The sequence below is a fragment of the Podarcis tiliguerta genome, assembly GCF_965153285.1.
Source record: "Podarcis tiliguerta genome assembly, chromosome: 12".
In the NCBI taxonomy this organism is placed as follows: domain Eukaryota; kingdom Metazoa; phylum Chordata; class Lepidosauria; order Squamata; family Lacertidae; genus Podarcis; species Podarcis tiliguerta.
In genome coordinates this window covers 29,887,338-29,905,011 of record NC_139545.1, presented here as the reverse complement: position 1 = coordinate 29,905,011, position 17,674 = coordinate 29,887,338, and the positions used below count along the sequence as shown (strand labels likewise).

Here is a 17,674-nt window from a genome sequence, read left to right as displayed (position 1 = left end):
ACATGAAAGAAACAGGACACGAAATTAATTTTGCAGATTCCAAATTGCTCTTTAACATGGAACATCACCACAAGAGAATAATCATGGAAGCCATCGAGATAGAGAAACACCCTCACAACATGAACAAGCGTGACGACACATCCCGCTTGTCAGACATCTGGAAATTAGCCCTCCCCACAAAATCTGACACCAGATCCAGAGGCACACAGAACGCCATCACCAATCAACCACACCAGACCCAAACCCAGACCCTCTCCACAGATAAATTACAGACACCATCCAGTAGCCAAACCAGGGTGGCACCTCCGGATGCTGCACCCCCCTGCAATCCCTACACAGATCTGGCTGGCACAGGCCACAAAACCACAGCTCGCCCCTATACACGAAGCCAAGCCAGAGCACAACCAAGTGCAGTACAGCCATCTTCTCAGAAAAACTCTTCACAAAGTTCAAGAGTTCAAGACACGAAGGCTTTAGCAACTAATCCACACCTAATGACCCACCTAAGTGGGATTCAGGAAATCACTCAAGAAATCACTCAAGATATCCCTCAAGTAATTAAGGAACAAAAGAAGAAAAGGCACACTAGCCTGGGAACCTCCTCTCTGCCCAGAACATTGGAGGCTATACACCACACCTCCTCAACAGTATTTATAGGAACTCAAACACTAAGATCCTGCTCTGTTCCAGTAACAAGAAGCCGAAAGCACCAGCCTGAAGATGACGAGTGAGACCTCGTCGAAACGTCGCCTAGACACCCCAACTTTTACACGGGAAGACACCCGAGGACACCAAAACCTGCATATATATATATATATATATATATTCATTCCTTCATTGTCAAGATGATGGCAGTTTCTCTGGAATGCTCAGGCCTCCCTGCTGAGCAATGATGAATGATCAGAAGCTGTGAGCTTTCCAATCAGCCCAGTGCACAGAGAAAAAAGATCTGATACAGAGTTAAAAATCTCAATCAGCCTTATGAAGCGAAAGAAATGTCACAAGACGCTCCACTCAACCAGCGCTTTAAGCAGATATCAAGGGAACCATTTCTACAGGCCACGGGAGATGGAGAATGATATTTCTTTTCTTCCGAGAAGAATGACAATGCCCCACAATCAAAGACAGGAAAGCAAAATAACACAACATCAAAAATAGCTTTGCTAAGGCCGCAATCCTGTACTATACACACTAACCAGGGAGTTTAAAGGGGCTTACTTCTGAGTAGGCATACATACTATTGCACTCTGTGACTCCTTCCCAGAAAATGAAAGAGAAGATTAAACGTGGGAGGAGGGGAGGGAAACCAGACAGTTGCCTATGTTCATGTGCTAATATTAATCTCAATTAGAAGCTGCACATTAAAGAAATCGTTTGAATCTAAACTGCTTACTGCCACGTCTTCTGGGCTCTAAGCAGGACTAATTTATTTACTGCTACTTTTAGATCTTCCCCCTACTGACCAGTTGCTGAAGACATCAGGATGCTCAAGGAATATTTATCAGCCTTGCACACAGAACGGGTCTTTTATCCCTCTGTGTGTAGAATACTTCAGAGACTGAGAATTTGCTGGAAAAAATATTCTGTGGAAAATACTGCTCTTGTCCAGCAATTATATTGATTTACTCCCAAAATGAAACTCTGCTGCCAGCTTGCTGAGACGGATACCAGTTGGCAATACATTGAAGATAAGGCAACTAATGCCCCTCTCCCATATAAAAACTGGAATTTCTTTCTAATTTATGGGCATACTCATTTCATAGAGCCAGTGGATATCCCTATCTATATACACAATAAAAAGTGTGTGTGGATAAAAACATGGCTGTTGCTTATCACTTGTGAGTGCACTCTTGCCATTGGCTGAATGGCAGTGATGTTCCACTTGTGAAATTCTGTGTTACACACCATTGGAAACACAATCTTGAGTACTTTTGGTTCACTGGCTTCATCCATTACACAGGGTAGTATATCTTTTAGATACCTCCATAACAATAACCTCATGGTGTTTGCTCTTAAGTTTTAATTTAACTGTAGCTTTCAAAACTCTTCCTGCCCCACTATAGTAAACACATTATGAACCAGAATTACATTTGAAAGCGAACTCTTGCAAGGACTATTCAAAAATTTTGAAAGAAAGAACTAGAGCCCACAAGAAGGGTGATCACAATATTGCGAAACTACTGATTTCCAAGAACGACAAAGAACGCTTTTAAGGTGGCAGGCCCAAAGGAACTTCTTTTTCATCTATTTACCAGGACCCAAAATGGTTTTATTGTACATAATTCAAGATGCATTTGGAGGTGGCAAAAAAAGCTCTTCTCCAAGTGCTGCTATCACCACAACCACTGGCAACAGCAATTCCTTGAAAAACCAAAATCTCCTTTCCAGGGTTAAAAAAATAATAATAGCTGAAGTCATTTTACCCATTCCTTATAAAATGTTGGAATACTTGTAAATTCTTGTAATTACCCCACATGTGAATGTGGTAGCTCTATTTTGGATAACTGTGAATATTTGCTTCCTTTCACCCAACAAGAATGAGCTTGACTGACCAACTAAGGTATGGGGCCTTCTAATCTGTACCGAACACTTAAGCACACCCCAGTAGAAAGCCAGAAACTATTTCCATATTAGTTGAAGCAAGCCTGATACATGTTAGTCTGGTGGCATAGAAGCTTCAGTAGTATTATTCTTTCCCGCACCAATGGGTAATGGGAGAAGGCAAGGGCTCTGTGACTGGAGCTCACACTGGAGCTCTGACCCATGCCATGGTAACCCTACAGAAAGAATGGGCTCCTTCCATTACTATTTTTATCTGAAATGTAACCCTGGGCTTCACACATCACCCCACTAACGCAAAATAGAGGACCCCTTCAGCAGCTCCCAGGCTGCAAGAATAACTGGAGTCCCAGGCATACCCACTGCTGAAGGTCTAGGGACATGTCAATACTTACGTGATACACGGAGCCACCCCATCTCCTTGAGACGTGCACTGTTCCATTTCTTCTAACTCTGGACACTCGTTTTCACTGCCAATAGGAAACTGCTTAATGGTCCGTGTTCTTGTACGATTTCCTTTAGGGGATGTCAAATCAAAGCATGTTTTGGAACATGGACTCCATTCAGACCATTCTGACACCTGGCATTCCTTAGTGATCACACAGGACTGGAAGGTAATTGGTAGCGTCTCTTGTTGGCAAAAGCTGTAAAAGAGAGGAAATGTATGCATTTATTAATTTTTATGACTGCATGATACACACTGCACAATAAAATGTGCCTTCTTATACCCATATCTTCTGGAAAGTGATTTCTGCTTCATGAAATAGACATTTCTGCACCTTGTTCTAGAAATTTAGATGGCCAAGAATTAGAGGAGAGGCTTCTTTAATCTGTTTGTAATAAGATAACTAACTTGTTAATACTTTAGATTATTTATGCTGGATCCAATAAGAAAGATTGTATTAAGAGCCATATTAAATTACAGTAATGAGCAAGTCAGAATGTAGTTATTTCTAAAATTATAATTGCCAAGCTGATAATTAAAAGTGTGTGTATGTATAGTAACGTGCCTTTAACTATGTATCTGTGGCAATTCATTTCCAATTAAGAAAAGTCATCTTAGTACACTGCCTAATTGATGTCAACAAATGGTTTACAATTCTATTAGCCTTTTATATGGGCCAGAGCTGATTAATATTCTCATTTGAAATCCAGTTAATTTTTACATCCATGGCATAAAATACTTGCAAGCACTTTCCTCCCTCATAGTTGACCTACTGCCAATATTCAGAGACATTAGGTCCCATCCCTTCTAGAAGTGGATGGGTAGGCAAAACTTCTCCACCTTCTAGAAGAGGCACATTTCATGTTCAGCATGGGAGGAAGAAGGTCCCTGGTCAACAACTGTCTGCAGCTGGGTGGAATCACAAGGGCAGGGCAGATCAGAGGCCATGTCACTTCCTATATGCAGTGTGAAAGGAGGCCAAATTCGGAAAAGAGCCAACATTTAATTCATTAATTCATTAATTAGTTTTTGCTTATCCACCAGCCACTATGGAGGACATTTCTACTTTTCTTTCCTCAGGAAATTGGGTAGCTGTCAGTTGATGGAAAGGAATTGTACTAAATCTCTTGGCTGCCAAATGCAGCAGCCTAAGTCCTTTTTTTTTTCTTTTCCTCTTAGCAAAAGTGTTCTTTCTTTATCTGCACATGGACCAGCTGATTAGATGATGGTTGTTGTTCTTTTCTTAACCCAATTATTGACTCCTGGGCACTTGGCAGAAATGACAGTGCAGAGGGGAAGCTAAGCAGAGAAAGGGCCTCTGATACCACTTCCCAAACTAGAGGGTGCTTAATGGGCTTGTGGGTCAGGGGAGGGGGGAGGAGGTGCCACCAAATGTAAGACCTGGAAAAGCCTCCCTTTGACAACACAGAGAAAGGGTATTGTGATAGGGCACAGAGGCCAATATCCAATGGAGATTACTTCTAATAATAATAATAATAATAAAAAATTTTATTTATATCCCGCCCTCCCCAGCCGAAGCCGGGCTCAGGGCGGCTAACAACAATTAAATAATCAAACAATCAAATAATCAAACATTCTAAAAACATTCCATTATAAAAATTAATTAAAGTCAAGTTAATGGCAACCGTTGAGCAAAATTCTGTGCAGGTTGCCAGTCAGGCTGGGACCTAGCCCCACCCCAGGTTGTTAAGTTATTAGGTGGTGCAAGCAGTTCATGCTGTCCTTTGCCTTTAAATTGCTTTTCCTCTCACTATTGTGCAACATATGGGCTGGGTCTCCTGTGTCATCCTCTCTCTCTCTCTCTCTCATTGGCTCTCCATTGTGGATAGCATTACACTTCAGTGTGATATGCTTAACTGACATTAAGGCCTATCACTAGAACTGCACAAAATGTTAACTGTCAATCACTAGTCAAATAAGATTAATTTTTTTAGGAGGGAAAAACACCCGCTATTGTTCCCTGCAGAAAAAAGTGGTGGTAATAGATACGCACAAATAGAGGCAACAATTTCTGACATATGAATAGTGCCAAATGAGCCTGTGTTCATCACACAAATATATTCCACAGTTCAGATAACCAACAGCGGCTACGACAGCTTCCTCATGCAGCAAAGACTGCAGAAATCACTGTGAATACACATACAGCCTCACCCTTATAGATATATGTGAAGTCAATCGATAATTCAGAGGCAAACGAAAAATTATTGTGGCGTCTTAGACCACATTCACCCCATACATTTAAAGCACTACGATACCACTTTAAATGGCCATGGCTTCCCTCAAAAGAATTCTGTGAGCAGTAGTTTTTGTTAAGGGTACTGAGAGTCGTTAGGAGACCCCTATTCACCTCCCAGAATTACAATTCCCAGAGCTCCCTGGGAAGGAGGATTGACTGAACCACTCTGGAAATGGGAATAGAAGTCTGCTGAGGTTGAGGAAGAAGCAGCTTTCGGTTCCCACTGAACAAAGTCTCCCAACAACTCTCAGCACGATTTACAAACTATCATACCCAGAATTCCTTTGGGTATCATAGTACAGTGGTACCTCAGTTTAAGAACAGCCCTGTTTACAAACTATTTGATTTACAAACTCCGCAAAACCGGAAGTAGTGTCCCGGTTTGCGTACTTTACCTTGGTCTAAGAATGGAAGTCAAACGGTGGGAGAGCACTGGCACCAGGAGGCCTCATTAGGGAAAGCGCGCCTTGGTTTAAAAATGGTTTCGGTTTAAGAACGGACTTCCGGAATGGATTAAGTTTGTAAACTGAGGTACCACTGTACTTTAAATGTATGTTTTAAATGTGGTCTTTGAGGTTCAGTCTTCCACAACCTGGTGACCTCCAGATTTTTTAAGGTACAATTGTCATCACTGATGACCATTGGCCATGATTGGGGGCTGACGGGAAATGTAGTCCAATAACATCTGGAGGGCACTAAATTGAGGGACACTGATCTGGATTATGGGTCATTTGTCAGCTTTCATTGCCAGCAGATGCATCAGCCAGCCTGGGACACGTGTGTGTGTGTGTACACACACATATACATACACACACACAGAGAGAGAGATGAACTGATGAACAATGGGTTAACAAAGTGAAAATGGAAAACAACATGACACCTGAATCCAAGCACAGATGAAACTGAAATGCTGTTGATTTTGAAGGAAGGAAGAGATGAAAGAAATTGCAGAGTTCCTGGGATTAATTTTCTAGAGAATAGTTAAGCAGAATCCAGGAAGAATGCATTACAATCACTAGGGAACCCATTCCTATTTTATTACAAGCAGTGCTTTTTTATGGGGGTACGCAGGGGTATGCGTACCCTTAAACATTTTGTGAATCTAAGTTTGGTCTCATTGACGGGCAATATTTCAATATGGGTAGGGAAATGAGAGTACCCCTAAACATTTTTTTTAAGAAAAAAAGGACTGATTACAAGCAACAGTATATACTGATGAAGAACACATATTGTCACTTTGTCAAAACTGCTGTTATTAATAGGGGGGAGGGACCCAAACTTATTTACTACTATTTATTTACATAACAGCATTTCACACTGCTTATATGTTGATAAATAAGTGTAAGAATAATGAATTGACACTCAAAAACTTTTCTTAGTGCTGCAGTCCTTGACTAGGGAGTAAGCCCAATGGAACAGAATGGGACTTACATTCACATTTTACATTTCACCCTTTTGCTTTTGAAGGCACTCAGACACGTAGCAGTTACAAATAAGGAGGTGAAAAATGCTTTATATGTATTGATTGGCTGCAAAACTGGGGAGCATCTCAGTGGTAAGGAGGGAGAATGAACAGGTGCCCCACATATCACCGTCAATTTTTACAATCTCCACTGCTGCCCAGCACCATATCCTCAGTATTTCCTGCCTGAAAAATTCCAGAATGAGGATGGCCACTGTGAAAAAGGCAGAAGATGTAGTTTCATGGAAACTTTTACCATGCTATTCTCAAAAGTTTGGGTACGGTAAAAATACCATTTCAACTTTATTTAAATCCAGATTCTGCACTATTCTAGCAATGAACTGAAGAACCAGAATGACCTATAGATCAGTGCTTGCTGGGGGAAGGGAGACATTATGCGCAGGAATGCATAGCACAAGGCATAGCTGTACTTCATGTGGCGCTCACTTTAGAAAGTGTAAGCTTCCTAAATTGGCTCTAGATTCCCTACCAAGAAGTAAAATGCAAACATTAACTTCCAGCCTGCTTTTAGTGGTGGATGCAGCTTTTCACTTAACGTGAATACCATGGGGTGAATTGAGACAACGATAATTGCCTAGGGAGAAATTGGAGCTGATGGCAAGTGTCAAATATCACCATCAGGTAAAAGGCTGCAAGAATTATAGCATGTTGTAGACAGATAACCCAAGTCTGACTCTCAAAAACCAAAGTGAAACTTACAGTGCTGAGTTAGCTCAAAAGGTTCCCATTAACCAAACCATGTGCTTCAATAATATATTAATGGAAATAATGTATGAATAATACATTATTCCCATTAACCAAACCATGTGCTTCAAACCAATAAAGATACTAACATATATAATGGGAAAACTTGTACGGCAAGTCCAAACCATTTCATCCTGAGTTGTGATGGATTACCATATGCAAAGGTGTCTGCATGGTGGTCACCACAGATACATATGCAAAAGGGTGAAAATGCTAATTTGAAAAGAAAAGTCTGTCCTAATAGAATTTTCCATTACTCGGTCTGCTTTCGGATGGCTAAATAGTATTAGAAACTATACTGAGTGTTGTTCTGGAAATGCAACGTAAGGTCAAAGGAAGGGTAAGGGGTATGCATCAACAAGTAGCAGAAACTGGATAGAGGATGACCTAAAAAACATACTAAGAAAAGGTTTATCAAAATATGTCTTCAGGGCAACTGTCATTGAATCGTGGTCTCTTGTGTTTTGTGCTCTCCCGAAAACTATTAGGCTTCAGCTACTTGTTTCAAAATACTGGTTTTTAGCCATGGTCAGACTGCTCTCTACAGCAAATACTCATGTGTCAGGGCTGATGTTTAGTAGGAAAATATCATTTGCCACATCCACATGCAATGCCTCTCCTTCCCTCTTCTGCTGAGCACCAAGAGAAGCCAGGGACTATGTGGAAGGAGACCATACTATGGACTTTCTCTATGCCAGTGTTTATCAGCTGTTACAGCTGTATGGAGCTCTTTCGGGGTGGAATAGTGCTCCAAGCTGCTCCCACAAAAGTGGTAACAAAAGGCCCAGGCTTTTTCTTTTAAAAAAAACCCTTCACTCTGTAGAGTACAGTGGTACCCCAGGTTACATACTCTTCAGGTTACATACACTTCAGGTTACAGACTCCGCTAACCCAGAAATAGTGCTTCAGGTTAAGAACTTTGCTTCAGGATGAGAACAGAATTGTGCTCTGGCGGCGTGGCGGCAGCAGGAGGCCCCATTAGCTAAAGTGGTGCTTCAGGTTAAGAACAGTTTCAGGTTAAGAACGGACCTCTGGAACGAATTAAGCACTTAACCTGAGGTACCACTGTACTCCCCTGGCTTAACTTCCCCTCACTCTCAACTGTATTGCCTTTTTATGCTGGAGTTTCTTGTCATTTTACCATTTTTTGGCATTTCCCCCCATTACTTTTTATTCCCAGCACACTAGAACTGTTAACATTTATTTTCCCCTACTTGATTTCCCTTTTGATTACATACTGACTCCTCCATTGTTCTGGAATGAATAACGTAACTAAATTCAGCAGGGAGAATGCTGCCAACATAATCTCTGGGTACATGTCAGAAATGAAACAATTGAATGCTGAGTTGTTATTTCCAGCTTTAAAATGAAAGGGGGTGGGGAACCCACCTCCTACATACAAAGAGCACAATAATTCCAGGTTAAATAAGTAGCAGCAGCTTTCACACTAGTAATGCAAGACTGTTCGGCTGTAGACCATTAACTCTACATGATGAGGGGGGTTCCACATTCCTGAGGGCTTGGGGGGTTTCATATTCTGCAGCTATCTAGGGAACTACTCTACGCTGTTTATTCCTTTATTGTGGGCAGCATTTCTCTGCTTTAATTCTCCTCCTTTTAGTGTCCTATATAACCTGAGCATTCATAAACACGATTTTCATTTTCCATCGGAAATTATTTTGTTTCAAAAGAAAAAGGAAATAAAACGAATTACTTTTTTTTCACTGAGTGCAGTCCACACTGCATACGTTTGGTCATTCAAGAGTATCTGTATGCTTTAAAGAAAAAGAAAAAAATAACACAAAGTTCCATCTCTTTTGGCAGTTAACCTGGTAATTTTAGTACAGGGTCCAGCACTACCAAGCAGGGGTCATGAAGCACAGCTGTATTCCCCAGCCTGTGCTCCTGTCACAGCTCATAACTGGAATCCTGTACTGAAAGGTGTCCCATCTTAGAAGAAGCAAGATGGGGCTGGCAACACGGCTAGTTGTGGCGTAGTGCCGAAAACCATGAGTGGAAGCCCAAAATTCCAAATTTCAGCTCTTCTCTCTGCCACAAACCTATTAGGCAAGTGACTCAGACTCTTGATGCAAATATGAAATATGGAGATAATATTGGCCACCTTATGGGGTGGTTGTAAGATTTACACAGGTAAAAAGTCCATAAAATGCTATGAACCTTCTAAGGCATTGTATAAATGCTACATTATATAAAGAAATACAAGGGAGGCTCACAAAAATTTGTGGGAAATTGTGGAGAGGGTGGTTAGGAGTTCTGCCCCCATTTAGGCCTCCAGGATGTCTCTATACACATCTGGTGCACAGGCTGAGACCCTACCTGCCTGCAGACTGTCTCACCAGAGTGGTGCATGCTCTAGTTATCTCCCGCTTGGATTACTGCAATGCGCTCTATGTGGGGCTACCTTTGAAGGTGACCCGGAAACTACAACTAATCCAGAATGCGGAAGCCAGACTGGTGACTGGGAATGGCTGCCGAGACCATATTACACCAGTCCTTAAAGATCTATATTGGCTCCTAGTACGTTTCCAAGCACAATTCAAAGTGTTGGTGCTGACCTTTAAAGCCCTAAACGGCCTCAGCCCAGTATACCTGAAGGAGCGTCTCCACACCCATCGTTCTGCCCGGACACTGAGGTCCAGGCCCGAGGGCCTTCTGGCAGTTTCCTCCCTGCGAGAAGTGAGGTTACAGGGAACCAGGCAGAGGGCCTTCTTGGTAGGACCGCCCGCCCTGTGAAACGCCCTCCCATCAGATGTCAAGGAAACAAACAACTAACTTTTAGAAGACAGCTGAAGGCAGCCTTGTTTAGTGAAGTTTTTAATGTTTGAAGTTTTATTCTGATTTTAGTGTTCTGTTGGGAGCCACCCAGAGTTGCTGGGGTAGCCCAGCCAGGGTATTATTATTATTATTATTATTATTATTATTATTTGTTAAAACTGCCAGATTCAAGAGACTTCATTCTCTCTCAATCCGTTTCTCAAAACCTGGATAAGAAAATCCACACCTGTGGCCAATTTTTGCCTTCACTCTCTGTTTAAATGGATCGCTGTGAGGTCTGTAATGAAAACAGACCATGCCTTCAGATACTCGCCTTGTCATATTGATCAGGCTGAAATATCCCTCAAACCAATCTGGAAAAAAGACTGGGCACCTTAATTCCACAGGCAAGGGATGAAATACGTTCCAGTGCCACTTTCCGGGTATCAGCAAATGGATATATCGCAGCAGATCAAAGGGAATGGTTTTACAAACACAGACATAACTGCTTCCGAGACTGGGCATTGCCATTCTTTGTTTTGCATTCCGACATTTGTATATGAAAGCTGCTTTACACTGAGCCCCTATCTCTAGTCCACCTAGCTGAATACTGGCAACAACTCTCCAGCTTCTCTTTCCCAGTTCACCACCATCCCTGGAGAGAGAGGGCTTTGTTACCTGCAGCTAACTATCTATGCTACAGGATGTCCCTTTGTGCTCCAGCTAACACCTGGGACCGGCCCTGCCTCCCTCTGCACTGCTCCAGAGTGTGACTTAGGCTGCAACATCCACACCATATATTTAAAACGCTATGATACCATTTTAAACAGCCATGGCTTCCACCAAAGAATTCTTGGGAGCTGCAGTTTGTCAAGGGTGCTGTAAGTCATTAAGAGACTCCTATTCTCAAGGAGCTGAGGGCTGTTAGAGGAAAGCATTTTGAGGCTTGTTTGCTTGTTTGTTCTGCAATAAAGCAGCATATAATTTTTACAAAATAATAAATAAAATATTCCCATGCCAGAGCTACATTACCCAGATTTCTCTGAAACAAGGGATTGGTTGTTAAACTACTCTGAAAATTGTAGTTCTGGGAGGGGAATAGGAGTTTCCTAACAACTCTCAGCACCCTTAAGAAACTACAGCTCCCAGAACTCTCTGGGGGAAGCCATGACTGTTTAAAGTGGTTTCATGGTGCTTTAAATGTATGATGCAAATGTGGCCTAAGTCACATTCTTCAGCAGTGCAAAGGGAGGCAGGGAACAATCACTGATGAAAAGTATTTGATTTACCAATCAACTATAAACTGTCCCGAAACCAATGAGAAAACTGGCACATCTACTTAGGTACTATTTAAAAATACCCTTAAGAGAACTATGTTTGAGACACAAGCACATTATTGCCATCAGTCATTCAGTGGGAGTAGAATCATAGAATTGTAGAGTTGGATTGGGACCCCAAGGGCAATTTAACCTTGTGAAATGCAGAAATCTCAGTATCTGACATATAAGGCCGAAACAAGAACAATTCCAGGAAAATGCTGGCCTTTTTAAATCTGGTGGATTTGCACTGGCATTCATAGAACCATATGAATGCTGCTTCAAAAGAAAACTTTTCCAGATGCGTCTATGAATGAACTAATGTTTCATTCCTATGCATTAGTTTGCAGAGTCTTCTTGTGACCCGTTATCTTTCAGGTAATGTGGGTTGGTATGCCCTGAAAGCTACAGCTTCACTAGATTTTAAGAAACGGTCTCAATGGTAGAACATCTGCTTTGCATACAGAAGGTCCCTGGTTCATTTGCCACCAGGGTAGGATTAGGAATGCCCCGTTTGAGAGAGCTGTTGCCACTCAATGTTAACAGTACGGAGCTAGATGGACCAATGGTGTGACTTGGAAGCATAAGGCAGCTTCCTATGTTCCTACACTACTGTTCTGTGTCTCTGGCCACACTCTTACACACAATCTAGGTAAACATAACTCACGATGCAACTTCATTCCTGCTGTGCCATGCCCTATGTCCACTGCAGGCAGCCAGTGATATGAGGCTGGGGGGAGGCACTGCAAAGAGCAATTGTGCCACATCACACATAGTGTTTATCTAAAGAGGAGGGAAAGAAACAAAGAGCAACAGCAACCCCGTCTCTCTCAAAACATCTGGTTGAGTCCTCTGTGGCTGGGTGATTCTGGTTCAGAGCAGTGACAGCATACAGACATGGATGTTCCTTGAGCCCTGCGAACCTTCTATCAAGGGAGGCTTGTGAAAGAAAGCCCATTTGTACTTCCTCCGTGACAAGTGTCACAACATTTGCAAGGAGATGAGCATGAGTAATTTATTTTGACCGTTTCATAATGTATATTGTTGTGAAGCCTCTCTTAGAACATTAGAGCATAGTGGATTGTTGTAAGCGAACAGCAAAACCTCTGTTATGCATTTCCAGCTCGAGAACCGACTGAATGGCCACTTTAAAAATGTTTTCCAATGGCGCTCGATGCAAGTTAAATCAGTACAAAAGAATACCAAGTAGAGCAAAATAAAAAAGGGCAAGGATGCAATCTTTCAACATGCTGAGCACAAGAGTGCAGACTAAAATTTAAGGGGGAGGTTTTATACCCTACTAATCAGATGTTCAATTGAACACTATGTTATCTTCAATCAACTGTGGGTAAGATTGATGGGTAAGCATTACAGTAAAGAGGAAAATGGGGCATGTAAATATATAAATCTCCACATCAAGTTCATGGGGCATTCATTTGAACATGAATGCTTATTCAAACTAAGCATGTAAAATCTTATCCCAATAACTGAAATTCTGATCTCACAGGAACGCTGGGTTTTTTCCATTTATAATTTAGGGTTTCGCATATCCCCATTTGAAAATATATCTTCGTGAGAAGAAATGGCTAAGAAGTAAACCCTACACAAATCCAGAGGGGAGTTACTAAGACAGTTGGATGGTGCATTGTATGCCTCCTTTGGGCAACTCCTGCAGCCAAGCTGGTGCCAAATATATTGCTCTGCTTTCCTTTGGACCACATCAGCGAGGCCGAGAGGAGGGTCTTTTCATCTGGGCAGCCCAGGACCTCCATACTGACTGCTCAGATCTGCACCCTGGAGAGGTCATTTCGGTGCTGCTAACACACCAAAAGCAACACATGCAACAGCAGTTATGAGTTATCACTCTGCAGCCACAGCAGGTGCTGTGATTCTCCAGCAGTTTGACTTCACCTCCATTATCTCTTGCGACAGATGGATGCCACCACCACCACCAATTTCCTTGCCCAAATTAGTAATGAAAAACAAAACTCTACCTCATTCACAAAAGTTAACTGATTGTATACCCAAACACGCTATAAGGAAAAGGGAGTGCAAAACTGGAAAAGACAATGTTGAGAATTTTCTGCCTAGGTTTTGAACTTGTACTTTCAAGAATTCTAAGTGCAGCTTATTTTTCCACTCCCAATCATAGGAGCAAAACAAAGGCAGCGGGGGAGGGGGTAATATGTATATCTCAAAGTGCAACTTGTACGCTATATTGCATAGTGAACATGATTGCTGGGTCCAACATTTCAATTCTCACAGGGGCCTCTATTCATTCTGCAATAGAGTCATGAAGGACACTTTGATTTACGTAGTTCACCATCTCTCTACCTTGCTGTGCAGATTTGTCTAGGGAATTTGGTCAAGCTGAGTTTGCATGATGGCCCTCCAAAACAATTTCCTCTTTAAGATCTGTAATTTGTATATCCGTTCTTAATTGACGTTTCAAAACACTGCAACTTCTACTGAAGTGATTAGTCCGTTGTCCTATATGCTACAGTGATTTACGGGTTTCAACTCTCTGCAGTTTGCACAGCATTCCACTGGCATTGTGCATCCTAGCCACTATCATTCTCATCTAAACCCTGGACACCAAATAAAATGTGCAACAAGAGCCATACTTCAAATCGAGTAAAGGTTGGAGGGACAGCAACGCTGGTTTACCCACTACCGTTCTCCCACAGGTACTCACCCCCACCCCCATTTTCCCCTCTATCCACTCCCATTGGCCTTGATTCATGCATGGGAGGTTGCCACCAAGCTTTAAAAGGGGAGAACTTTAAAAAGAGATACACACAACCCCCCATTTGTGCAGGAGCTGCGTCCGTGGCCCCTGTGTGCATCAGCGGAGTCCACATAAGCCTGTGCCCACCCTGTTACGCCCCGCCCCCATCCTGCCCTCTCCCAGGTCCAAAATGACCCGTACGCTGATGGAACACACTCAAAATGCTCGCTGCCTGTAGAGGATTAAGTTGACGAAAAAGAGGATTACCTCAAGGCAACAGTCTTCCCATTCCTGTGAGTGCACATCACCAGCCTTGTCTGGTATCCAATCTGTATGTCCCAATATTTGTTCTCCTGTCTGTTCTGTCTGTTACGGTTCCTTTTCTTCTTCAGAAGCTCACGGGCTTCCGGATCCCTTATCGCTTTCTCCTTGTCCTTTTCCTTTTCTTTGTTCTTCCCTCGTTTCCTCGCTTGCCTTATGTGACGTGTGTGGGGCACCGAACAGGAACTCCAGGGCCCCACGTTCAGGCTGTACATGCTTTCCTCAGTGCTGCATGGAGACGAGTTACAAACCTGGAACTCAGTCAGGTTAGCACAGGCAGAGCCTCCGTATTGGGGAGGGGCAACAATGTGGCGGACGCGATGCATCAGCCCTTTGCCACAGGTCTTGGAGCACTCTGACCAAGCCGAGAATTCGGACACGATGCAGTCCTGCCGGCAAGGGATGAGGCATCCCTGTTCTAGCTGAGGCTTCGGCTCAAAGTACTCACATATAGTGTCCTCAGCAACAACACCATTCGATTTCTGGACACAGGTGATGTGTCTCCTCTGAATCCCTTCTTCCCCTCGGACGCACTCCGCGAGTTTTTCGACGCTCCTTGAAAGAACTGGCTGGCACGGATTCCAGTCGCCCAGCTGCCAGTCGTATAGCTCCTTGTGCCGGTCACAAACCCGGAAGCAGTTCTGCTGGTTGTCCGGCCTCTCTGCCTGCCTGCAGTTCGTGACCAGCGTGGTCCATCCTTCCACATGGGCGCACCAGACCGCTCGAGTTTGGATGCCTCCTGGGCCACATTCATCTCCCATGCACCTGCCCCATGGACCTGGGAAAACAAAGAGAGGAATGGAGGTTGAAATATCTGGCATTCCAATTGCTGTTTCCTCATTAAGACGCAAGTAGGAAGATGACCAAGTTAAGGTTCAATATATGCCAGACTCTCTACATCGTTAAAATTAATGAGGGATAGCTGTTGGTATCACTTCGCACACCGTGCAGACTATGGAAAAGCACACAACTATAGTTCTGTGCCACATTTTTCTCATCTTTCCGCAGATTGGGAATGTATTTGGATTTTGTTTCATGCAGTATAAATATCTGAACTCCTGGCATTCTTCTGAGAGAGGTCATGTTATCAAAATTTAAAGAATTTTCTGCTCTCATGTTACATGTGGAATTTTGCATACCTTTCCTATTAAGTTCTCCCTCCTTTAGTGAGCTACCCAGTGCTAGAAAATGGTATAAAGCAGTAGCATGAACTGAGAAGTGAACCATATGATACAGGTATTTTGGGTGGGATGGGAGGCAACTGCCCAGGTCTTACACACAGAGAAGTCCACATCAGCGATGACCAACAATGACCATAAAGCATTGCTGCATTGCTGATAACTCCCTATCCCATAACCCCACTAATAGAAGTTGCATAAACAAACCTAATGTGGAAAATAACAAAACAAACATGATGCAGGGGGGGGGCACAATGTAACTTTGCCACAAATTGCCTAAATTAAACACACCGCAGAAATGTAAATTGTCATTGTTGGATAATCAACAATTAGACTTGTTTTTGTTTTTTTTAAGTAGGGTACTTTCGCACCTCAACAAAAACAGTCGCTGGCCCCTTTCTTCCTCCTTTCTGCATTTGCTGGGGAAGAATCAAATGGTGGGGACAGTAAGCTTCCTTGAGAGAGGTTAATTCCAAATCAACTCTAGCATCAGTTGCTTCTGACATGATTCAGATCCTCCCTAGGGCTCTGCAGGATCTGATCTCTTTCCGCAGGGCCTGTAAGACAGAGTTGTTCCGCCTGGCCTTTGGCTTGGAGCCAATTTGATTCCCTCCCTCCCTCACTTTCTTTTTTCTTTTCCTTCTCCTCCTGCGATGAGGCTACATTTTAATATTTTAATGTTACATTATTTTCATGTTGTATTTTACTTTTGTTTTTAAGTTGTAATCATTCATCTTGTTTTTATTATTACTTGTAAGCCGCTCTGAGCCCGGCCTTGGCTGGGGAGGGCGGGGTATAAATAAAAATTATTATTATTATTATTATTATCTCAGCCAGCAGCAAGTGGCTGCAGCCCTTGCCTATGTGTTTAGCTTTAGAGTGGCTGAAGACAAGTAACAAAATAGGCCTGCTTATCAGTCTGCAACCACTTAGGACTTGGGCACAGCAGAAGTGGGAGCTTGAGTTGCTCTTTTTGTACTAGTCCCACCCCATTTTGTAAATACTACATTATATCTCTATGGAGTCTTTACGATACTGTCAAAAGAAAATAAATTTAGTTTCATAGCATCCGGAAAGGATGCAGAAGCTTTAGTGAGGGGCTTACCAAATTTTTCTTCCAGTTTCTCTGTCCCCTGTGAACGTAAGCATTTCATTAACTTCTGAAGCTTTAGAGACAGTTTGCAGCAGGGAGATGTTTGAAGCTTTTCCAAATGTTGTCATAGCTTCCTTTTTATCTCAATCTGGCCTTTTCAACTTGTGAAGGCAAAAGAGCAACCTCCAAATTATTTATTTTTAAAAATAAATTACCATCAACAATCCCGCAGTCAAGACTGTCATCTGTTCTCTCTACAGAGAGAGAACACGTGAGAAATTCCTATTCATAATCTCACATCTGAATTAGCTGCCAATAAAAGTTGGGGAGCATAAGACGAGATAGCATTTACAACAAACCTGATACAGTTTTTCAATGGTGTGTAAATGTTTTCTTTAAACTTGTTATTTGATGTTTACATTAATTGGCATTAAAAAAAGATTCCCATATGCAGAAGCCAGAAGGACTGAAGGAAAGCTATACAACACAAGTGAAGCCTATATAATATTTTTTTTTGGTCTTTCAACTTTACAAACATAAATTCTTCACATACTGCTTCTGATGCCAAATATAGATAGGATTTAGATATAGATAGGATCCTTTAAAGGATTGTGAGCATATGGTTTTGTTTTTAACACCTGGGGGGGGTGACATTGACGCATGATAAAGTGAAAAGGAAGGTGAATCTCAAGCAAGATTTCAGCCCATTGGTCCCCCCAAAGCCTTAAAATGGGCAGAGTCAGTAATATGGAGTCTAAAATACTGCATACCCTGC

At 42.4% G+C, this 17,674-nt stretch overlaps 1 protein-coding gene across 13 annotated transcripts in view; it reads right to left on the bottom strand.

Annotated features, from left to right (window-relative positions):
- Positions 1-17,674, bottom strand: part of THSD7A (thrombospondin type 1 domain containing 7A) — a 281,259-nt gene that overhangs the window by 126,226 nt on the left and 137,359 nt on the right. For all 13 annotated transcript variants that reach the window (XM_083405309.1, XM_083405304.1, XM_083405301.1 and 10 more), the window contains 2 exons: positions 14,575-15,406; positions 2,955-3,203 (listed from right to left, as the gene is read on the bottom strand). In XM_083405309.1, the coding sequence (XP_083261435.1) occupies positions 2,955-3,203; positions 14,575-15,406 (1,081 nt within the window). The remainder of the gene's footprint in view (positions 1-2,954; positions 3,204-14,574; positions 15,407-17,674) is intronic.